The 23716-nt window shown below is 58.4% G+C and overlaps 2 protein-coding genes across 8 annotated transcripts in view; one reads left to right on the top strand and one right to left on the bottom strand.

Annotated features, from left to right (window-relative positions):
* Nucleotides 1-23716, bottom strand: part of CUNH7orf50 (chromosome unknown C7orf50 homolog) — a 128026-nt gene that overhangs the window by 40844 nt on the left and 63466 nt on the right. The window lies entirely within an intron of this gene.
* GPR146 (G protein-coupled receptor 146) lies at nt 868-19355 on the top strand. 3 transcript variants are annotated; one of them, XM_048224520.2, is made up of 3 exons: nt 881-948; nt 6212-8057; nt 13457-19355. In XM_048224520.2, the coding sequence occupies exons 2-3, from the start codon at nt 7941-7943 to the stop codon at nt 14471-14473; spliced, it is 1134 nt and encodes a 377-aa protein (XP_048080477.1). In that variant the 5' UTR covers nt 881-948; nt 6212-7940; the 3' UTR covers nt 14474-19355. The 3 variants fall into 3 exon arrangements, with proteins under 3 accessions (XP_048080479.1, XP_048080477.1, XP_026344789.1); XM_026489004.4 differs by lacking the exon at nt 881-948 and adding an exon at nt 9037-10932 and having other exon boundaries at nt 7988-8057; XM_048224522.2 differs by lacking the exon at nt 6212-8057 and having other exon boundaries at nt 868-948.

The raw sequence follows: 23716 nt of genomic DNA, 5'->3' as shown, positions 1-23716 counted from the left end.
TAAGGCCATGACAACAGAGCCACGGGGGTCTGCAAGTGAGCTGGACAGAGAGTGAGGCTCTGCAGTGCCCCTGGCCAGGGGGAGTCTGGTCCTCCAGCTCACCCCCGACCTCCCTCTCTCATCAGTGGTCAGGAAGCTACCCTGTGAGCACGCAGGCAGCACGGGACGCTCAGCACCAGCCGTGGTTGCTATCCTCGTCTGCTGCCGTCCCGCTCAACCCCTGCTCACACAGCAAATGTGCGTTAGGTTCTGCAACCTGCATGCTTTGATTTTCAGAAAGAAATGTTCTTGGATCCTGAGCCAGAGTGTGCCACTAAGAGTACTATTACACCCTAAGAAGTACAGCAGAGTAAGTCCTCTTGTTCTTCAAACTTTCCCAACGTTTAATTATAACAACAGCTATAAAATTAATGAGGCTGAAGACAATGCTGTGTCTGCCAGTGGTTTTCCTGCGGCAGCTCAGTGGACAAGGTAATTCTTAAGGCCGGGGAGTAACCAGCACGCTTACGGTAAGCTGCGGAGGAGCAGGTGCACCCCTAAGGACCAGATTACAACCTTCGGAGGGTGGGGGTGGAGGGGGCTGTCCCCTGCAGATTAGAGCCTGTTCTGACTCAGCACAACCAGCACCAGCGTTTCAGGGAGCCCAAGAGGGCACCCGGGGTTCGCGCCCCGCACGCGGCTGACCTCGGGTCACCGAACGCGCGCCGCCCCGCCCCGCGCGGTCGGAGTGCGGCCAGAACCCGGGGGGCGGGGGCGGGGGCGGGGGCGGGGGCGGGGGCGGGGCCGGCCGGGGGCGGGGCCGGGCCTGGCGGCGGTCACGTGTGTACACAGGCCCGCGCGGCGTGCGCGCCGTGAGCCCCGCCGCCGCCGCCGCCGCCGCCGCCGCCTCCTTGGAGCCCCGAGCTGCCCGGCCCGCGGCGACTGCGCGGCCCGCGGCCCAGCGAGCCGGTGAGTGGGCGCCGAACGCGAGGTCGGCCGGCTGCCACGCGCGGGGTCTCGGCCCACGCGGGGAGCGAGCCCCGGGCTGCGGCGGCCCCGCACGGACTCTCCGGTGCCTCGGCCTCGCTCTGGTGCTGTCCCCTTGCGGGGTGGGGGCGCTGTCCCCCGGAGGATTGGGGGTGCTGTCCCCCGGGAGGGTAGGGGCGCTGTCCCCTGGAGGTTTGGGGGTGCTGTCCCCCGGGAGGGTAGGGGTGCTGTTCCCTGGAGTTTGGGGGTACTGTCCCCCGGGAGGATAGGGGCGCTGTCCCCTGGAGGTTTGGGGGTGCTGTCCCCAGATGCAGTCCCGCATCTGGGGCCAGCCTCCAGCTGCGCGCTGACCGGGCTGCCGCTGCCCTGCGGTCATTAACCTGTGGAGGGGCATGTGGCTTAGCAACACCGCTGGTTCCTCACATGTCCTGCGGGGGGGGGGGGGGGGGAGGCGGGGAGGGAAAGGCTGACCGAGTTCGTCCTGGGTCAGCATGCTTATAGCTTTCCTCCTCTTTATGATTACACAATTTTTAGTAAGTTCAGGAACTACATCTAAATGTAGACAGCAAGTCTGTTGTTAACTGTCTTGGACACTTGATAAAAATGTAAAATTCCCTGTGCATGGAAAGGCTCCTGCAAAACTTCATAGGAAGGCAGTGACCCCCAGCCTTTGAACACCCACTCTGCTAGCAACAAGAAACACAGCAAGCAGCACGTTAGTGTCATAAACACCATACCTCTGGTCTCTAAGCTGGGCATTCATATGCTCGTGGTCATCTAGCTAATGTCTGCCCTGCCCAGATGTGGAGAGCCTGAGCGTGCTTGGACATCTCATGTCCAGAGCACCATTTATCCCTCTGATCTCCTTTGAGATCTCCAAGTAACAAGCTCCGTATTTCAGCTGAGCAGCTCCTATCTTCAGCCTGTAGCAGAGGTTAGCATTCAATGGCAAAAGGCCAGAAGCTGGCTTCACTGACCCCTGCAAATACAAGGGTATGAGGAAAGTGGCTCTGACCATGCATAACGGTGACCAGATCCTCCACTGTCCTGACTGAGTCCAGCTGGGGCACCGCTGAGTGAAAATTACACTTAGCAGACGGGCACTGTCCAGGACCCGCGGCATGGCTCCGAAAGGAACTGCTGTGGGGCCCGGCTCTCCAAACCAGAACTTCTGGAATCTTCCTGAATGAAGCAGGAGTCCAGATAAGAAGCTCTCATGTGGTCAGTGCTTGCCAGGCCCCTCACACAGAGGAAGCTGGGGCTGGAGCAGTAAGCCTGTCACCCAGGGCCACACACAGCTCTTTGACGATGGGGTGTCCTGCCTCTCTAGCGAGTGTGGAAGTACCCCAAGGATGGAAAAACACAGCTTTAGGGCAGAACGCAAATGTCAGCGTGGAACTCAAAGCCGATGGTAGGTCGATGACAGGCCAGGTACATCCACTTAATGTGGGTCATACAGGCTTTTAGGTTGGGATGTGAAGACTGGTTGTACCTATTATATAATGAGAAAGTGACATACTTGGAGAGAGCACTGCTGGGAAATATGCCTGCGTGATTTACAGGTGGGAAGAAGGCCCTGCTGCCTCCTGGGATGGGGAGGGGAGGGGGCTCCTGGGGCGGCTGCATCCATCTCGCGTCCCTTGGATGTCATTTGGAATCCTGAAAACATAACTGCCACCAGGCTTCTAGCGACCCAACCACATACCAGGGCACTGTCTTGGGGGTGGCGGAGGGAGGGGGGGGGGAGGGTGAGTTCCCTTCCAGAGAACTGGGGCCTCTGCATTAGCGCACATGACAAATCATTCTAGTTTGAGATGCCAAAATATCATGGTGCCGGGGAAGAGTCCAGTCCCCTGGGAGGCTCCATGTGCAACACCCCTCACATCGCAGGACAGGGTGAGATGGGCCAGGTGTCCTGTGCGTCCCCCAGCAGGCCCTCCCTGGGTCCTTTTCCACCCATCCATGACAGTGGGGGTGTGCCGGGGAGCTTCCCAGTTTAATTAGAACCCAGCAAACTGAGGAAGGAACTGTGACAAGTAAAAATGACCAGCAGTTCCTCCCTGGGAAGGAACCACAGGCACTGATAAGATCAGAGGCTCCGAGCGCCACCCTCCCCCAGGTAAGAGCACACCGAGTTAAAGGGATAAGATCAGCAGCTCTGAGCCCTCCCCGCAAGAGCACACCAAGTTAAAGGTTGGGGGAGATCGGGGAGCCTGGCTGGGGTGCCAAGTCTGCCCAGAGTCTGAAATGGGAGACCCGATCTGTTCTCACCCCTTGAATTTCTGAGTGAGTCTCTGAGTTTCTGTCTTCCCCTGGCCTGGTGTGCCTGGAAGGGGCACTAGCCTCAAACCAAGTTAGTCTGGGAACAGAAAAGCCCAAGAAACTAGTGCTCCGTTGACAGAAGAACATGTGTCCCATCTCCTTCCAGGGAAGGAAGCCGGTGGCCTGGCACAGGCGTCCTGCTGGCCCGGACCGGCTGCTTGGTCTCGGCCCCCCGCAGCCCTTCCTGAACCAGCAAACATGCCTGTTTTCTTCTACAGAGAGAGAGGCCGCTCTTTGTTTATGTGTCTGAGCCAGGTTGCCTGGTTCACTCACTACTCTGCAATTTAGAACGGTAAAAAGCAAAAGGCTATAAAAATCAAAACAACCCATCTATATAACGAACATTTTCTTATCACACCCCAGGAAGGCACAGCATTTGTGATAGGAATCAGTATGCGTAAGCTCTCTACATTGAAAAACCTATGAAAACACCAGCCTTTCCGGAGTGTCTGGCTCCTACCAGCTGGATGTTAATTGTAGCTAAAGCCTCTGCCCATTATTACAAAAGGAAATAAACATTCAGGAGTCCTTTTCAAAGCATTCTGATTGTTCTAGAACATTCATCTGAAGTTGAGTCTCATGGTGCACAGCGGGCCTACGTCAAACAGAAACAACCCACAAGACCGTCAGCCAGGCTGAGCTGTCTGCCCACTCAGGGTACACGGCCTGGGCCCCACAGCCCTGTGCCCACACCCAGATCTCCCTGCGACAAGAGGCACTCCCACTCTCTCTGCTACCCCTTCTACTGCGCAGGGTCTATCGCTCGCTTCTGACATGATCTAATGATCCTTCTCACCAGCCAGCCAGCCAGCCAGGCTTCGCGCAGGAATCAAGAGCCCCCCCCCCCCCCATTCAGAAAGCTCTCAGCAGGTGGCAAAGACAGGGCTGCAGCAGGACTGGCTGGAGGGGGTGGGGAGAGCGGTCAGGGAGGGCTCCTCAGGACGCTGCTGATGACAAAATAAAACTTCAGGGGTGAGTTAGTACTTGTCAAGTGAATGGGGGAATCGAGGAAAGGCAGTCTAGGCAAGGGATCAGTGTGTGCACCCCTACCCTGCCCCAGTGTGGGCGGGGGGGGGGGGGCGGCAGGCAGGAGGCCCAGCACCACGGGCCCCCAACACCAGAGGACAGGATTTCCTGATTAACAGAGCAAGGAAATAAGGGTAAGGTTTTAGTGAAACCAGCTCCGCTACCTTGGAACAGGCCGATTCTCTTTGCTGGTCTTCCGTGTATGTGGGCTCTGTGCATGCCCACGCCCACGCCCACGCAGGACTCCCAGGAGGCGTGACCCCTGCCCAGCCCAGCAGCAGCCTGCTCCTGCGTCCGCACAGCCCACAGTCACCCCCCGCCCCCCCGCCGCAAGGCTGCTGCTCTAACCCACTCCTGGCATCCTGTTTGCACAGAGATCGCTATTTACTTTAGCCCTGGATTTTAGCGAAGTTCATTCTCATTGCTTACAGACATGCACTTTTAATGGGCTGGTTTATACCATTTTGGGCTCTTTTTTGAAAAGGCACAGAAAGAAAGCCACCAATGTCCTGCCTCAAAATGCTTCTAACAGGCAGCCTAACTGGAGTGTGGGCCTTGCCAGCAGTGAAGAGGAGGGAGTGTCGCTGTGGAGAGGACTCCCTGAATCCTCCCGAGTTAGCAGGGGAAAAGAACCGGACCAGGCTGCTCTCTCCCCCAGCCCCCTTCCTCTGCGTGCTGGGAACACAGGCGAGGGAAGCACACATTCATGCCCCAGTGTAATGTGAGTGCAACACCAGGAAATGTGCTGTTTGTGTTGTTACCAAAGCCCTGACCCGGACCACAAAGCCTTTAAGCTCTGCGAAGCCTCTGATGAGGACAGCATGCTCGCGGCGGGGGTCTGGAGCTTGCTCCTCTCCCCACCCTCCCCGCCCCTGACAGCATGCACTAGGCTTATAACTGGGGCTCCTGTCCCCATACCTCCCTTCCTGTCCATCTCCTCTTCCCGTGTGTCAGGTGGCAGATTCTGAGCAAAAGCTCACACACCAGCTTTCTGTGCGTTCCCTGTGTCTGGGGAAGGAGGATACAGCCTGCACCCTCCTTGTCCACCCACCAGGGACTGGCTGAGGCTCACCCTGTGTGCTCACAGGAGAGTCTCCTAAGCTGGGGAAACTGAGGTAGCGCCCTCCAGTGGGTAAGCAGTGAGCCTTGGCACCAGTGTAGGCAGCTGGCTCCGGAGGCGGAATTCGCAACTAGGCGGACACTCCACAAAACTGGGGACACATGCACCTTTCCTGCCATCGTGGTACACAGTTCACAGGTTGCTGGCTCCGCTCCCTCTGCAAGGGAGTGTTCGTGTAAGAGCCCCCTTCACTGTGGAGGTCCTATTTCAGAGATCCCCATGTAGGGTAGAACGAGGTAGGCTAGGGTTCAAGGCAGTGCCTGGACTCAGAGCCGCTTCCTCCAAGCAGGAAAGCCGCTGAGGACTGGTGCCCCAGGATGCACCCAGGCCGCGCTATGCACCTGTCCCCGTCCATCCCTGTCCATCTCCCTCCATCCCCCAGGCCTGGCAGCTCGTAATGCAGGCACCACCCCTGCCGCTTGGGATACCCGGCCCCTCCTGGTTTTCAGGGTTCCTCAGGCCGCTGAGCAGAGGCGTGGCCTGTCTCTGTTCCCAGCTTTCCAGTCAGCTCATCTTCCCTTTGGCCTGACCTCCCACCCACAGGCCTCCGCTCTAAACCCGTGGCCTGCAGGGCCCTTTCTGCCGGTGTGCTGATTCAGTGGTCTGCCACCGGTGACCAGGCCTGCGCCTGCTCTTGCAGGCGGGCCTCAAGGCTGTCTGCGTGACTGCCACAGTGCTGGTGTCTCGGGTGCTTGCCGTTACAGTAAGGAAGAAACCGGAGATCCGTAAAGTACTAGTGCAGGGCCCAGAGCAGAGGGTGCTTCCTCGGTTTTCCAGGCCAGCAAGGAAAGCTGCCCAGAGGAGTGTTCATGCCAGACCTGCGGCCACCAGCCGTCCTCCTCCATCAGGCCCACAGGTCTGCGGGTCAGACAGCCGTGGGTTCCCTTCTCTCAGCTGCTCCATGCCTCCAGCCTGCGGCACACAGCCCTTCCACGCTCATGTGCTGAGCCCATAACCCTGCCCAAGAGCCTCCCGACCCAGCGACCCAGCGACCCAGCGACCCAGCGACCCAGCGACCCAGCTCGAGGTAGCACAGCACGACCAGGAGGCGGCCAAGAGATCTCCTGGGGTTGGAAATTGCCAAGTCTAGGAAAGCACCTTCTCGAAATGTAATCATTGAAGCCCAGAGGGGATCTTTGAAGACAATGGCTTTTCTTTTACGCATCAGAGCATTTGTAATGACTGTCAATCAGCTGAGGACACACGGGCCTCAGCTGGGGACAAAGGGAGAGAGAAGGCCTGGAAACCGCTAAGTCCCTAGAAACTGGGAGGGGGCGCAGAACTCGAAAGGGCTCCATGCCCTAGGAGCCTCCCAGCAGACACTCAGACTTGTCCTGCATGTCCACCCGCCTCTCGCTCCATCTCAGCCAGTGTTCACTGGGTCTTCCCTGCCCTGTGGGATGCAGCTACTGTACCATGTGCCCTTCTGACAGGCTGGCCTCAGGGCACCCCATGAGGCAGCACAGGCCTGGATGGCAGTGCTGGGGCACCAAGTCCACAAGTGGATGCTGGCTTTGACCATGAGACTCTGTCCTTGCGAACCTCAGCCTCGCTCTCCTCTGAAGGGTAGGGCTGCTGGGGCCCCAGAGGTGACCCCTACACACTGGAGAATAAATGACCACAGCTTTGTCCCCTCTAAAGGCTTCCCACAACATAGCCAGCCTCATGCATGAGATGTCAACTCAGCTTTTGGGACCTTTCAGGCTTTTCGGGAGGGACATGTCTGGCCTGCCTGGAGGCTGCCGTCTCTGGGATGTGCACGCAGCCAAGCTCGAGGAAAGGGGCGCCAAGCGGGTGCGGACGCATACACAGTGAGGATCTGAGTCGGCTGAGGGCTTGCCCCGGGGCGGGGATCTTGGGGCTGCCATTTCTCAGGCCAGCCCCGCCATGCACTCTGCCCTGGCCTGGGGCCTGGCACCCTCCTGTGGGCCAGCTACTCCCTGCTTCCACCAGGCTGGCCACTCATCTGCTCTCCTCTCTCTCGGGCGCCCGCCGGCCCACAGGCCTGGAACTGTGCTGCCCCCACGCTGTACCGGCCTCTCCATCCCATGGGAACAGGACCGGGAAGGGGAGCCAGCACTTGAAAGACCAGCCCTGCCCTCATGATATGGAGGCTTTCTTCCTGAGTGTAATTAGAAAACAAAACAAACACATGCAAAACCCTCAGAGAGGGAGGATACGTGCGTTACCTTTATGGAAAAAGAAGAAAATTACAGTGGGCTCCGTCTTGAACAACCCCAAGCAGGTGTGAGGTCCCTGGCCTGGAGAGGTGCCTCCCTTTTCCTGCCCAGCCAAGATGCCCGGTGCCCGCGAGAACAGGCCAGCCTGACTGTGCACGGCCCTCCTACAGCCCCTCCCACCGGCCTGGGGCTGGGCCGCCACTCTGTCACCACAGAGGCCCAGGGCCACATCCCGCCTCAGGCCCACACCCCGCGGCACAGAGGATGGGGGCCCAGCAGGCCTGCTGCTGCCATTCCCACGGACTTGGACAGCAGGACACCTGCGCATGCCAGGGGCACCCTTGCTCCGTGCACCTAAGCTGACTGGCAGTCGTGGCTCCCCGGAGAACACACTGCATGCGCACAGAAGCCACCACGGACCCGTCTCGGCAGGGGTCTCCAGGGTGAGTGGGTCACTTCTCCTCATGGAGATCTGGGACAGAGAGGAGAGTACTCTGGTCTGGAAGACGTTCACAGTGGTGAGGGACCTCTTCAGGAGGAGGCTGGGACCCCAACCGGGAAGGGAGAGATTCAGGGACAGAACCAGCACCAAGCTGAGGTGACCCACTGGGCTGGCAGGAGTGGGAATCCATGGGGGCCCCGAGTACAGTCCTGTAGGTGAGGCGGGAGGGCAGGAGACTGGGACCATTCCCGGTGCCTTGTCTGCTGCAGGGCTGTGGGCACAGCCATTGCTGTGGGTGCTGCCACGGGACTCATGTGGACCTTGGGGGAGGTTTGGGGGTGGGAGAGGTGGAAGTAGTAATTCTGGCACTGAGAGGCTGGAGGCAGGCCCAGTAGAGGAGGGCAGAGGAGCCGCTTAGGTGGGAGGAAGTGGGGGCAGGAAGGACAGAGCAGGCCAGGCAGCTCTGCCAACACACCCTTCTAGAAAATACTCTAGGGTCGTGGAAGAGGAGGCAGAGCCAGGAGCCAGGGAGGCAACACGGAGCTCTGGCAAGGAGGGGCCCGGGGGTCCTAGGGAGGAGGTGTGGAGACAGGCCCAGCCTGTTTGTAAGGCCAGTCTGGACGAGAAGTCCACCGGGGTCCTCACTGACACTGACCCCGTCCGCTGAGGGGACACAGCAGGTGACAGGGCCCTGGAAGCTAGAATATCCATCCTGCCGTCTGGGAAGAATGTGGCAGACTTCCAAATGAGAATGGGTGGAGTGGGGAGCACCGGGCACCGCTGAGTGCACTGAGCCCAGTGCGGCTCTGCAGACGGCCTTCCTGAAACAGCACCCCCTCCCCCCCAGGGCTGGGCTCCAAGTTCCTCTTTCTCAGGAGCTGGAAAGGTGGTCTGAGGTCTGGGCAGGAGGGCGGGAGCCAAACCATTGTTCCAGGTCCTCCTCCTCCCCAGACGGCCTGAGGGGAAATCTCTGTTCCCAGGTTCCTGGACTTGCAAAACCAGAGTCTGCAAAAGGGAAGTGGAGTCACCACAAGGAAATGGGAACCAGAGAAAGGCAGGCCAGGGCCAGCCCCCACCAGAGGCCCTCTGTGGCCATGAGGGCAGGCTTGGGGGCTCAGGGGCATCCGCCTGGCTCCCAGGTGCAGAATGACAGGCAGCGGCCCTGGCCTGGACAGGACGCCCCCCCCACCATGTCCTTTGGAACGCCAGCTGTGACGAGAGCCAGCAGCTGCGAGACCCACGCGTGCTTCACCAAGTGCCTGGGACTAGGGTTTAGACAGGACCACCGTTTGCTCACTCACCACACCCACTGCCACGTGGCAGTTCTGGGGGTGCAGTCGCTGTCCCCTGGCCTCCTGAGCACCTGCCCCTGCTTCCCGCCCACCTGTGCCACGTACCCACAGCCCTGGCCTCAGTGGGCTCCACCAGCAGTACTCACAGGGACCCACGTTCGGTTTGCGCAGGGCGTGGGCGAGCCCGTCTTGAGGCGGGCACTTGGCCGTCCAATGCCCTCAGCAATGGTGGCATCACCCCCGCACCTGGCCCCCTGCCTCCTCCCCCAAGTGTTCCCTTCCGTCCCCTGCCTCTCAGCCCCATCCTCCAACAGACGGAAATGAACGCTCCTGCTTTGGCAAATACCACACGCCCGTGTTTATAAAATGAAGTGGCTCCTCATCGATGGCTTCCCCAGAGCATGCTGGGACAAAAGGCAAAGCCTGTCACGGTCAGGCTGGCAGAAAGCCAACAGCTGGCATCCTCAGACTCGACGCGCACGAGAACTACACACAGACGCGAACTCTTGCTTATGAAGTAAAGTCGATAAATTCTGTATCTGCTCACCGCCAGCAAACAGCAGCTCAGGTCTATTTCAACTGAAGACCCAGCACGGACAGCCACCGCCTGCTCTCCACACGTACGGCCTCTCCGACGCTTGAGCCAGGGCCACACAAGCACGAGAACTAGGAAGGAAATTCTAAACAGACTGTGCTCCACGTGACCATTTCCCAAGAATGGAGCCACTCTCAGCCCAGTGCGGCCGCTTGCCAGCTGCCCTTCCCCGCGGCCCCACGGGGCAGCCCTGGGCAGTCAGGGCAGCGGCTCCCTGAGCCCCTGGCTGGGGGGATAGGGCCAGCAGCCACCGGCCGGCCGCTCTGCTATGGCGCGCTCAGGCCAGCTCTGTGCACCACAGTGACATGGGGAAGACACTCGCCTTCCTGCCAGTCCTGAGCCCGTCCTCAGTCACTGCTGTCCGTTCAAAGAGCCCCACAGTGCCTGTGCTCCAGGGCTGGCGGCCACAGCCCTTCTCCGCGGAGACTCGGTGTGGCCTATGGTTCCGTCCTAAGTTACCTCTCCGTTTCCTCGCTCAAGGGTAAAAAGGAACTCATCACTGCACGTGCCCCGCACCCCGAGTGTCAGGAACGGACACGTGGGCCCTGGGCAAGCCTTGTTGCACCTGCCCCATCGCTCAGCACAGACCAGGGTGCAGGGGGGAAGGAACCTGGGGCTCCCCGAACCGGCGCGACGGAGCAGGAGCCCGAACCGACGGTGCCGGTGCCGGTGCCGGCCCTTCCAGGCACAACCCTCATTCTGTGGAACTGGCTGTAAACAGAGATAGGGAGGGGCCGCTGTGCCTGCCAAGGGAGGCAGAAACTGAGCGATTTACTGGAGGAAAACAAGTACTGTGCTTCCACGCCGGGCACTGAGTGCGCACACGCACCGCACAGGAAGCTGGCGCGGCTGCTGCTGATAAGCACCCGGGGCGGGGGTGGGGTGGTTTGCAGAGAAACACAGGATCCTCTCTGGCGTCTGTGCTGCCGTGTCACTCGTGGACGGGGTCTCTGGTCCAGGCACAGAGACATGTGGGGCTCGGGATAAAGGTAAGCAGCCTGAGGCCGCTCTGGGGCCGCGATGCTGGGGCCAAGCGCTGGATAGCGGGAGGGAGTGCTGCGGGCCCCGCGCAAACCTGAGGTGGGAGGGAGGCGACAGGGCAGGCCTGAGGAGGACGGGCTCTGTCCGACCAGGAGTGCGGCTCCTTGGGTGCCGGCCGCTGCTGCTGGCGTGTGCCCCACTGGAGCCAGTGCCTGTCCTAATGATGGCACCGAGCCCTTCCTTTTCTGGGGCACGTCTCTGTCCTCTCATGAGAAAAGAGGCTTGGACACGAGAGTGGGTGGGACATCTCAGGCAGACCCTATGACTCCTTGGGCAGGACGTGGACACGGCTGGTCACAGCAAGGACGGACGCTCTGGGATGGAAGATGTCCACAGTGGCCACAAGAATGTAAAGTTTCCTGGGGACTCGAGGCCAGCGAAGTCTGGTGGACAAGCTCCCCGCAGCCTCCTCTGCTCACTGTCCCCCCCCCCCCCCCGCCACTGGTGACTGTCGGAGCCACGGGTCAGCATGGAGGAGGCTCAGGTCAGAGGGAGGCCACGGTTAAATGTGCACAGCCAGATCTGGAGGCGTTCAGGAAGGAGAAGGAGAGCAGAAACCATGTAACAGATGACAATAAAAGGGAGCCCTCCCCAGCTCCCTGCAGGACCCAGTGCCACGGCTGTAGGACCCACGGGTGTTCTGGGAGCCCACCTGCCTGGGGCTCTCACCTTCGCCCCCGGAATCCAGCCCCCGGGGTGCAGAGCGCCCACCAGGGCCAGAGGCTGGGGAGCACTGTCTGGATTTGAGGACCTCGCCCATGCTGTGGGTGACGGTAAACGCTTCTGAAAGTGCGGTGACCAGCACGTGTGGGCAGAGCCCGGCCCGCCCGGCGCCCAGCCTGACCCTGAGCATCGCTCCCGTGTGACACATCATCTCAGGCTGCTGGGCGGCATTCGTGAGGATTGCAAAACACCCCCACTGCCTCGATGTTCCTGACGCAGTCCGATGCTGAGGGACTCCGATGCAGGCACACTTCTGTTGTGGGGACCCCCGGCCTCCCTGCGTTTCCTTCACTGTCAAGCCCTTGTCGCCCTGCTGGCCCGGGTGGGGCAGGGCGAGGCAGACCAGTGGGTAAAGGTCCGTGGTCTCCGACTCACCCCTCGTCCCCACGCCAGGCTCCGGCCTGCAGCGCAGCAGCACATGTGGGCAGGGCCTGGCCCCCAAGCCCCGTCATGGGCAGGAGAACTGGCTGATCCCCGTCCCTAAGCTGGGGAAACAAACATTTGCTTTGTATGTGTCTGCCCAAGAGGATTTCTTATTCTGAGAGCAGGAGATCAGGTTGGACCAAACTACATTTTGAAAGTCAGGTTTTTCTCCAAAGAACTGACATTTGTGAAGAGTGTTCTTTCCTCACATTGTGGGTCCTCACGGCCAGCTGTGTACCCAGGCCTCCCACACGATGGCCCACCCCTGTCCATCTCTCTCCGCTGGGAGCACGTCCCCTCAGGGAACCCCAGGCTCCACGACAGTTCTCGCAGACATGGCCTCACTGGGACCCCGTGACGGCCCTGTGGAAGTGAAGGCACGAGCGTCTCGGCCCGTGGCAGCCACCCCCACTTCCAGCCTCCCACCGCCTGGCTTAGCGCCCCATGCTATCCCAGCTCTGTTCACGGCATACCTCAGTTGCACACGCCAGCTGCCCACACATCTGCTCCCACGTGTGCACCCGTGCCCGCTCACGGGGCTGGAGGAGGTGCAGCCTGCCGCTGCAGCCCGGGTGGCATGAGAGACAGGGCGGGTCTCTGGCCACCAGATCGCAGACACAGGTGTGGAAGGCAGGTACACAGTTTCCATGCATGCCGAGAAGGGTCCAGGCAAGGCTGCAGCTTGCCTGCTCAGCAGAGAGGCTGCTGTTCTCACCCAGGTAGCTGTGGAGGGTCACCCTGTCACAGGAAGGCCCCTGTCGTATGCATGACAGCCCCAAGTGAGGTGCAGGGTCTGCCGCCCTGGCTGATGGGCCAGTGGCCCCACAGGCACCTGTCTTTCTAACCCTTTTTCAGTAAAGAGGCTGAACGGGAGGGGGTTATGTGGGTTCAAAGCCACGCAGCCCAGGGGGAGGGGGTCAGGGCACAGTGGGGGTGGGGGAGGTCTTGCAGCGTGTCCCCTCCTGGCAGAGAGAAGCCGGGACCCAGGAGGAGCCACAGAGCACGCTGGGAGCGACTTGCCCCCCAGCATCTTCCCCAGGAAAGCATCCACTGCTCAGATTTCTCTCAGAAACAGGCTTAGGGAGACCCACCATAGCCGGTAAGATGACTGCAGCATCGTGACCTTGCTGGCTCAGCTCGGGACGTAGGACAGCCATGGGACGGCACCTTGGCTCTCACAGAAAACACATGCTGGGGACAGAATTTTGGTCGCTGGCTGTTCCTGTGCCAGTGTAAGGAGCGAGGCTATCTTCCTGCGCCACCTCTGCACCTGTGAGGGGTTCGCAGGCCCAGGGCTCTAACCTTCCGCTGCTTTCTCCCACACAGCCCGCCGCCGCCGCCATGTGGAGCTGCAGCCCGCTCAACGGCACGGGCAGCGCGGAGGACCAGCTCCTCTGCCAGCACTTCCACCTGGTCCTGTCCGTCTTCTCGCTGCTCTACCTGGTCGTTGGCGTCCCCGTCGGCCTGGGTTACAACGCCCTGCTTGTCCTGGTCAACCTGTACGACCAGAGCAGCATGACCATGCCCGACGTGTACTTCGTGAACATGGCCGTGGCAGGCCTGGTGCTCAGCGCCCTGGCGCCCGTGCACCTGCTGGGCCCCACCGCCTCCGGGTGGGCCCTGTGGGGCTTCAGCAGCGAGGCCCACATCACGCTGCTGGTGCTGTTCAACGTCTCCTCCCTGGTGACCATGTACTCCACGGCGCTGCTCAGCCTCGACTACTACATCGAGCGGGCTCTGCCGCGCACCTACATGTCCAGCGTCTACAACACCAGGCACGTGTGCGGCTTCGTCTGGGGCGGGGCCCTGCTCACCAGCTTCTCCTCCCTGCTCTTCTACATCTGCAGCCACGTGGCGGCCAGGATCGTCGAGTGTTCCAAGATGCAGGACACGGAGGCTGCTGACGCCATCATGGTGTTCATCGGGTATCTGGTCCCCACCCTGGCCGTGCTCTATGCACTCGCACTCATCTCGAGGATCCGGAAGGAAGACACGCCCCTGGACCAGGACGCGGGGAGGCTGGACCCCTCGGTGCACAGGCTCCTGGTGGCCACCGTGTGCACGCAGTTTGGGCTCTGGACACCTCACTACCTGACCCTCCTGGGGCACACGTTGCTCGCCCTGCGGGGGAAGCCCGTGGACGGGCACCACCTGGGGATTCTGCTCTTCGCTAAGGACCTGTCGAGATTCCTGGCCTTCGCCAGCAGCTCCGTGATGCCGCTTCTTTACCGCTACATCAATAGGAACTTCCCCAGCAAACTCCGGAGGCTGATCAAGAAAATGCACTGTGGGCACCAGAGCTGCTCCCCAGACCAAGTGGGGGTCCAGCAGGTGATGGCATAGAGGGCCGGTCCCGGGGCCGCCATCAATGCTCACCACGGCGTCACCTGACAGGTGGCCGAGGGTGCACACCCCAGAGGCACGGTCCACTCCCCCACCCGGGAGACAGGCGACTGACACTTCAACTGGATGCACGGCACTTAGTCACTGTCTTCCCCAGGAGGTCACTGAGGCAAGAACAAAGGACAGCACAAGGGGTGTTCTCGCCAAGTTTTCCGTTGTTCCAGAAAGGCCACTCTTACGCCAAGGCCACGTTGATCAAAGCAGCAGGGGCCTGGTGTGAAGAAAAGCTGCGTCAGCCCAACTGCTTCTGCCGGAGACGTGTACTCTGCTCGATCCCCCAGGTCCACGCCCTCAGCCTTCTTCATACTGGGTCCCCGGAACAAAGTGACGACAGTCAGAAGCCAGTATTTATACTTCGTCTCGTTAAAATCCTTGATTCCCTCTCTCACTTTGTTTTTGTTTATAAAAAGAGAGATCTGATAGAAAAGTCACAACAGTATGAAAATGAAGGAAGCAACACAAAAGAGTGCCTGCATCGGATGGGTGGGGGTGGGTTGGTGGCTGCAGGGTCGCGTGAGGTTGCGTGGAGGAGGCATGAGAGGACAGGCAGCACACACACACGGCTGGGCTTTATCGAGAGTAAAGCAGCTGGCAGCTCTCTCCTTGCCCACCGAATGCACCCGGTACCCCCGCGGCCCTCACAGGTGACATCAGCTGACCTTTTCCCACATAGGTCAACTCCTCAACGTGTGCACCACACCAAGTAATACAGATAAACCGAAGAAAGGAAGAGGCGGTTAGCGCTGAAGATGGAAGGGACTGCCCAGGGCAGAGACGGGCCTGCACGACCGAGCCTCGTCTGGCGTCCGGGGCGGAGCGTGGGGCACCACCGCCACCTCGCACCTGTCAGGTCTTCCACGGCCGCTGCCGCAGGGAGCCCAAGACCCTCCTGCGTAGCCGGAAGCAGCAGGCACCTGGATCCTTCCACACCATGGACTATAAACATCTGCCTTAAAACTGTGGGACAGAAGCCTCCTGCCCCCCACACCATCCGCTCACAGGCACCCCGGCCTTACGATACATCCCAGGCCTGCAGCCCCTAATTCCAACTCTGAAACCCACAAAACTCTAAAAGCAGGAAGATTTGTTTTTCAGGTTTGCAGCAAATTCATCTGGTGACCTGAAGTGTGGGATGAGGGCACTTTTGTGAGGAAGAAGAGTGTGATTATGGGGCCCTGCCCCGGCCCACTGTCCTGTGGCGTGCAGTACACGCGGTGTGTTAGCTGTGTGTGTGCGCGTGTACGTGCGGAAAACAGGCCCACAGAAGTTGTTTGCTAAAAGGAAAACCATAAACACGCACATTCCTTAAAATATGGTTTCTGTTTCAACCGAAGTTTCCTTGCAGTGTTATGGTTATAGAGGGAGTAGCTTGGGCTGGAATGGTCATTTGGTAACTCCATCCTGCTTTTAGGATTGTGCATCCAGAAAAAAACACCTGCTTTGTTTTTGGTCGTTGCTCAGTAATGCACAGTATTTATTTATTTATTTATTTTTCTCTCGATTCCCTTCACCCATTTCTCCCGCCACCCCCACCCCCGCCCCGGCAACCACCAATCTGTTGTTTCCATGACCCTGGTTGGTTTTTTTTAAATCCCCCATATAAGTGAGATCATACAGTATTTGTCTCTGTCTTATTTCACTCAGCACAGTGCCTCCAGGTCCATCTGTGTTGTCGCAAATGGCCAGATTTTTCTTTTTATGGCTGATACTCCATGGAATGTGTTGTGACACCACCCCCCCCCATCTTCAGTGTCCACTCGTCCGTCAAGGGACACGCAGCTGCTTCCGTGTCTTGGCCATGGTGAACAATGCCGCAGTGAACGCGGGGGTGCAGACATCTTTTCAGTTACTGGTTTTGTCCCCTTTGGCTAAATACCCACGAGTGTGATGACTAGATCATGGGGTGATTCTATTTCTTTAACTTTTGAGGAACTTCTGTATCGTGTGAGTGGCCACACCAGTCTGCATTCTCACCAGCGGTGCACGAGGGTTCCCTTTGTCCACATCCTCCAGCTCTTATCTCGTCTTCGTGATGATGCCATCCTAACAGGCGTGAGGGGGTCTCCCTCTGTGGCTCTGATGTGCATCTCCCTGGTGGCGAGGGACGCAGAGCGCCTTTCACGTACATGCTGGCCGTCTGTATGTGTTCGCTGGAGAAATGTCTATTCTGACCTTCTCCCCATTTTGTAATCAGATTTTATTTTGCTACTGAGTTGTAGGAGTTCTTTATGTATTTTGGATATTAGTCTCCTAAGCAGAGATATTAACCTACTAACTTGTGACAACCTGAAAACTTCTGAGTTCTGACACATCTGGTCCAAGGATAAGAGTGTGGCTCGACTTTTTTTTTGCCACATTCCATGCGGGGAAATTGCTCTGTTTGGTCCTGGTCTTTTGGGAAATGTAGCCCATGACTTAGTTGCCATTGTTTTTCTATCTGCAGAGTGTATCCCCTCCAGGAGGATGTGACTGAGTTAAGTCTGCCTGTGCAGAATCATGAAAGTACACTGGATGCCAGGGCCCTGGTCCTGCTCGCCCCTGGTAGCTGTGAAACTCTGGACCGGTTCTGTAGGACCCATCCACTTCCTTGCCAGTAGATCCGGGGCAGAATGAGAGTGCTCCAGGTTGCTTCTGTCAGGAACGTGCTATTTCTACTGAAAGACGCGCCCCCCGCCACCGGGGTTTCTTTGCACCGGGGTTTCTTTACAAATCCCAAAAGCCTCAGGCCTGACCCCCTCCACCCTCCTCAAGCTGCGGGCTGCACGATGTGTAGTCCCGAGGCCACGGCTCCCCTGGGAAACCCTGGCGTCGGCTGAGTGACCAGTGTGACTACACGGTCCCCAGCACTGCAGCCACAGAACCTCTCACCTCCAGCATGCCTGCTATTGCTCGACCCCCAGTTCTGTCACGGCGGGTGGGCAGGCCTGGGGCCAGCATCAGGCCAAGGTCTACCATGCACAGCCAGGCTCGTGGGTCAGGAAGCCAGCAGCATTACTAGCAGAAATGGGATCCAGTGGGTGGGCTGGTTTGCAGTGGCAGTGCTAGTTCAAAGAAAAAGACCCTTTTCCTTGCTCATCTGTTCTGCTCTTTGCTCGAGGAGAAAGAGCTCCTAGGAGAGAGGGAAATCGCAAGAGCACAGAGCTGAGGGGCACGTGGGTCTCTGCCCACAGCCCTTGAGTCCCTCACCCCAGCCGGGGACCCCTAAACAGGAGAGGGACCTAAAATCACTAATTTGTTTCCAATTTCTCAGTGGCTCTGGTTGCAAACTGGCTTGTTTCTGGTGACCTCCTGGGGGCCTGAGAGGGTCCTGCCACAGGTCCTTCCCCCATCCCAGCTCCCATGTGTGCTAGTGACAGAGGGCCCCCGAGGCATGTCGGAGCCTGGCAGCTCTTCCTGGTGGAGCGCAGGCCTGAGGCAGGCTGGGTCTCTCAGGCAGACCCTTACCTCCAACGGAGACTGCCGCCACCGCTTTCGCAGCATCCCTGGGCCTCACAGACAACATGTCTTCACCTCCATGCTCTTCTCACTGCTGGGGACACCTCTGCCACCAACCCCACATGCTGCAGAACCTACTCCCCATTTCACGTTTGTTCATCCACATTCTTGTACTAAACTCATCTCGGATGAACCTGGTGTGACCTGGCACTTCTCTTCCAGGTATGGGACCTTCCAGCGCTTCTGCCAAGTTGCCAAAATCAGGGAAAGAATTTTGAGCTGAGAGAAGAATGAGGAACTATTTGGAAAAAGCTAAAGTAGACTGTGAACTCAATCATATATATATATATATATTTTTTTTAATTGACCAATTGGTATTTCCCCCGTGAAAGTTTATGTTCCAAGGTCGTTAATTTTGTTATCAAAACTTCTTAATGATTTACATTTTTAAAATTAGTTTTATTTTTGTTAATTTACAAACACTCACCTATCTTGCCATGCTCGTTTAAGATTCTAAAAGGTGAGTTTAATCTTAGGTTTACTTCATGAAGGTTATAGAATTTATCACAGGAAGCCAATGTACTGCTAACTGTGGCAAACATGTCCATAAGTCAAACATCCATTCCTTTATAGAAAGCACCTGATAAAGGATAAACCTGGAATAAATTATTAAGAAACTAAATTACGAGTCCAGTTCTTGAATTTAAAATCAGTTAGAAAATTTGGGGGCTTTTTCATTTCTCATCTGTTAAATCTGCTCCAGGGGACGCACCCATTGGCCTAAAGTTCTACATAAACGAGGCAGAAAAACCCGCTAAAGAAAAACCCACACATTTGAAAATTTAAATTCTTTGATAGATGTTATCCAATTTCAGAATTCTTAAAATGTGTATTTCCAGGGGGCTAGGATGTAGATCAGAAAACAGCACAGAACTTACTACCACAAAATCAGTATTCCGCCTGGCGACACAGATGCCGACGTCTCTAGTTGTTTCCCTGTGGCTCCTCGGTTACAGTCACAGTAATCTGACCGGCAGCCGTTCTGTGGCTGCTGCAGCCACGTGTCAGAGGAGCCGTCCTCCGACGGTGGCAGAGGGCGCTGCGAACGCCACCGTACAGTTCTGCTACGAGGGCCAGCGGAGAGAGCCTTACAACTCGCGCAAACCTTACTCTTCCGTGAGAATAAAGACTTACAACCTGCTGACCGTGTCCCTAGGGCTGAGGACCGAGCGGCGTGTCCTGGAAGCTCCAGCAGCTGGGGGGGGGGGGAGGGGAATCCGCTCCTCCACAAGAGGTCAACATGCTGTGTACACAGTGAGCGAGTCATCTAAGAATGAAAGAATTTGAAGATACCCATTTTATATTAATAAAGAATATGCAGTTTAAAGATTTTTTATGATTTGCCTTATTCTGTGGATCGTGCACGTGTGTAACGCAGGAGTCCTGAGTACAAAGCGTTTGTTGAATGCCTGTTGTGTTCCCAACCTCTCTCCTGGTGTTTAAAACCACTTAACAAGGGGCGCTCTCGGCCCGTCCGCCGTCAGCATCATGTGAACCTGTGACTAAGACGCCGAAGCCCGAGGTGCTGAGAGCCTGGAGCACGGCACGCTCACGGCACGCTCCGGCCGGGTCCTGAGTGCCAGCGGGCGACACGGGACTCACAGCTACCTTCCGGGTTGGAAAGCAGGCGTGTTTGTGGAGCTCCACCCAGTGGCCGTCGGCAGACCTTCACTCTGCAGGGCAGCCGGGTACTGGCCACGGAGCCCCGGGCCACTGGGGTGCTTGGGCCACAAGAGGGTGCTTCTCACAGGTTTTACCGCTGAGGTGGCTGGGGTTGGGTGGGTCACACTCGATGATGTAATTCAGTGATTTTCTACAGTGGCTTTCACCCCCAAACCAGCTGCTGAAGAGCAGACATCCTGCTATACATCCCCCAACGGGACGTGTCCTTCAGAAACGATCCCTTGAGGACACGGGCCCAGACTCCATGAGGCTCCCAGAATTCACAGCAAATTGTGCCTTCACAAAAACACAGCCTCTGCAGCAGTGGAGAGGAGCGCTCTGTCCGCCAGGTGCTGCCCCACACGCACACGCATGCGCACACAAGCACGCTGGCCACGCCAAGCCCACACAGCCCCAGGTAGCAACACTGGCGTCAGCAGAGCCCAGAGCCCACAGGGACAGTAGCCGCGAGAGGGCCCAGGATGCTGCTGTTTACAGGGCAACTTCACACTGGAATTTCTCATCTCCAAGTGAAGCCAAACGTTTAATGCAATGTCCTACATATCAGGGAGCTTAAGAAGTGCTATGGCTGGAAAGGTAAATAAGAAATAGTTGTAAGATTACACACGCTTTTTAAAAACTGTTGTAAAAGTTTCTATCTGAAAAGGCACTGGTGAATGGTGGAGTCTGGAAGGGGAAAGCACTGTTGCCCATGGCCTCCGGGCCTGCTCATGCACGGCCAGCTGGAAGGCCCCATGGGTCCAGCCTCTGCTACGTGGGGGCTGCCCGTCACCTGTAGCATCCAAACTGCTTCTGTCACAGATGGGGGGCCCATCACTGCCAGTCCCTTCCCACTCCCAGACTTCTTAGATCAAGGAAACGCTCGTACAACGGACTCACGATTCCACATGGTGCAAATGACGCTCCCAAAAAGCGCAGGCCGCCTGCCCGCCCCCTCCCCCTGCCAAAAGGAGAAGCCCGCACTCCTCCCAGCCTCTGTGGACACCTTTCACCTCTGCACACCGCGGCGCCTCACCTGCGAGGAGACAGCCCGCCAGACTGGGCTGAGCAGGCGAACACTGGAGCCCTAAGGGCGGGACTGTACTCGCCACCTGGTTGCGGAGACAGGCTGCCAGGTTGAGGGGGTTGGAAGTCGGGGTCGGAGCCACAAATAACCCAAACATGGTTTTCTTCAGGAAAACATTTGTCCAAACACCCCAAGCAAGTCCCCCCAGTGTCTGAAAAGGCCTCATTACCTGGCATGATGGGTTCGCTCCAAGAATCTCAGGTGACCATCGAGGCCAGATGAGCACGGAGCTAAATCAGGAAAGAGCCAGCAGGACGGCCATGGGCGTGTGGGCAGACAGACCACCTGGAGGGGCACTGACTCAGCTCCCTGTGCTGGGAGCACCTGCGGGGTCACTCCCACGTAGCCACGCCTGCCAAGGCTCCCATCGTCCCACACTACCACAGAGAAACACTAGACCGTGGCCTGGGCTGGAACTGAGATTAGTAGGTCCCTAATCAGCGTACTCTTTCTTCCTCTTGCTGACTGAACAGCAGCAGGAAAAGGAAAGCCAAACAAACAGCTTGGTGGCACGTGGGGGCAGAAGCCCAGGGAACAGGGATCGGGAACAGACGGGGAGGTGGGACCCCCCGAGGTGACGGGGAGGTCCCTGAAGCGGGACGTGGTGAACTGTGTTTTCAGAACAGAGGAGTTCTATGGCATTTATCTCAAAGCCATTTTTGAACACGTAGTGAAAATGTCTTAGTGACAAGAGTCAAGACACATGCAGGGGTCATCAGTGCCGGTACTGAGAACACGACATAAGAGGCGGCTCCCCCCAGTGCCCCGCAACCACGCACCTTCCTGTCTGGGTGGACTGGCTTCTCCCAGACACACCCTCTCTGTGGAATCACAGAACATGTGGTCTCTCGTGGCCCGTTGGTAAGGTCCATGCAGGCTGTGGAAGGTGTCGGTCCTCTCTACAGCTGAGAAATGCCCTACTGCATGGGTATGCGTTTTCTTATCCGTCCCTCCACCGATGGACATTCGGGCGGCTCCGCCCGCGGCCACTGTGAGGAGAGCTGCTGTGAACGTGGGTTGTGCCAGATGCACGTAGAAGGCCGTCTGGAGGGGCCACGCAGTACAGCACAGTCATGTCCTCGGCCTGGGCTGGGCTGCGGGCAAAGCCAAGGGCAGATGCTCTTACTGCAGAGAACATAGAGCCCGACCGTCCCGTGCTGACACACAAGGACAAGACGTCCCAAGACAGTGTGGTCTCGGACAGAGGGGTACGTAGGAGAGCCACTGCTCCCTGAATGGGCTGTCCCATCGCCTTCTCAACATGGGGCAGAAACACGGGAGGAGCAGCAGGGACAGGGAGACCGCTGCCAGTTCTGCTCCAGTCGAACAACCCACCCAGCTGACAGGCGGGCCCCGTGCTCTGGGAGGGGAGGGAGGATAAGGGAGGGCGTGGGGTCAAGGGCACGCCTTCTTTCACGCTTTCTCATGTCCAGTATCTCCGTGCGCTTGGCGTGTGCAGAGCTCCGACACACGTCTGCCTCCTCGCTGGCATGTGCACTTGGCACCGAGGGAGCATGGGCCGCACAAGGGATGCGGCAGGCCAGGAATGAGGCCGCACCGCACTCCGTCCCGGAAGCCACGTCTTCCTGCGCCCCAACCCTGATTTGGAGCGCACAGCCTCGGGGCACAGACAATCCAGTGGGGAGTAAATCAGATCCATGGAAACGCAAAGAAAGGATGTGACAGAAGGCGGGGACGAGGCACCTCAGGAGGAGGGTGCTGGGGTGTCCGAATGGTAGATGGACAGTGGGCTGGAGAGGGATCCAGGCCAGGCTGGTCCCGGGGCTCGGCTGCAGAGGCCGGCCCACCTCAGACCCACGCGGGCCCTCTCTTTGTGCGGGTCACAGCATCTGGCATAAACCTGCGTTTAGGGACCGTCTAGGTGTGCCAGCCCATCTCACCCTCAAATACCGACGTGCGGCACTGCTATAATTACTGCCGTCTGGCCGGAGGGAACGGGGGCCTGGGAGCTAGCCGGCCTACCCTCACACCCCCAATCTCAACGCCTCAGGCTGTCCCCTCCACTCGGGACCAGAAATTCAGGATATGTACGCTGGTGGTTCTCTTAGCAGCTGTGTTTGTCCTATGCTTCGTCCCTCTGCCCACGGATGGCTGGGCAGGAGCCCTGGCAGGTGGAGGGCTGGGCCCAGCGGGGAAGGTGCCCACAAGAACAGGACGCAGAGACGCAGGAGGCCCTGTGTCATGGTGGTTCCCGCGGCCCGACCAGCCAGGGACTGGCTGCCGGCAGCGTGAGCTCACAGCCTGGAGACAGACGCTGCCTATCTGCCAGCAGCAGCTACGGCGCAGAAGGAATGCATTTCTGGACACTGCAGAACGGAGCCAAAGCATACACCCGGCCTCCCAGCGGAGGCAGCTGGGGAAGACAGTGCGGTTTTCTCAGCTTAACGGAAGACCAGAAGGTCAGGGCGGGGAGAGGCCAGCTGGGCCAGCTGGGCCTGTCGTTCTTCCAGTAGCTCAGACATTTCCCCCACTAGGCTGGGAGAGTCCGGAGGGAAGGCTTATTGCACTAAATTGGGGCTCTCAAAACCCCCAAGGCCCAAGCTCATGGGAGCAGGAGGCAGGAAGCCCCAAAGCATAAGACAGAAATGGTTACTGCTCCCTGGGACCTCACTCTGCCTAAGGGGGCCCCAGATTTCACTTATGGGAGCAATGTCCCCATGACGCCAGCAGAACTCGCACTTGAGCACCGTCCTGTCCCCAGGAGGGACCCGTCCCTGGGACAGTGCCCTGGCCCCACGTAGCCCAGTCAGGCTTCTGACGAGCCCGATGAGGCCCAGCCACCAGCTCCATCGTCCCGAAGCATCCTTCCAACAACCAGACGCGGCCCTGTAAGCCCATTCACAACAGGAACGGTGGGAGGCCCGCAGTCACCAGCTTCAAGTGGCATAGTGAGGCCTGCAGTTGCACGTTCAGACTCA

This window comes from Ursus arctos, unplaced genomic scaffold (assembly GCF_023065955.2).
Source record: "Ursus arctos isolate Adak ecotype North America unplaced genomic scaffold, UrsArc2.0 scaffold_2, whole genome shotgun sequence".
Lineage (NCBI taxonomy): Eukaryota > Metazoa > Chordata > Mammalia > Carnivora > Ursidae > Ursus > Ursus arctos.
Note: the sequence above shows the minus strand (reverse complement) of the source record. Positions and strands in the feature narration are given on the sequence as shown.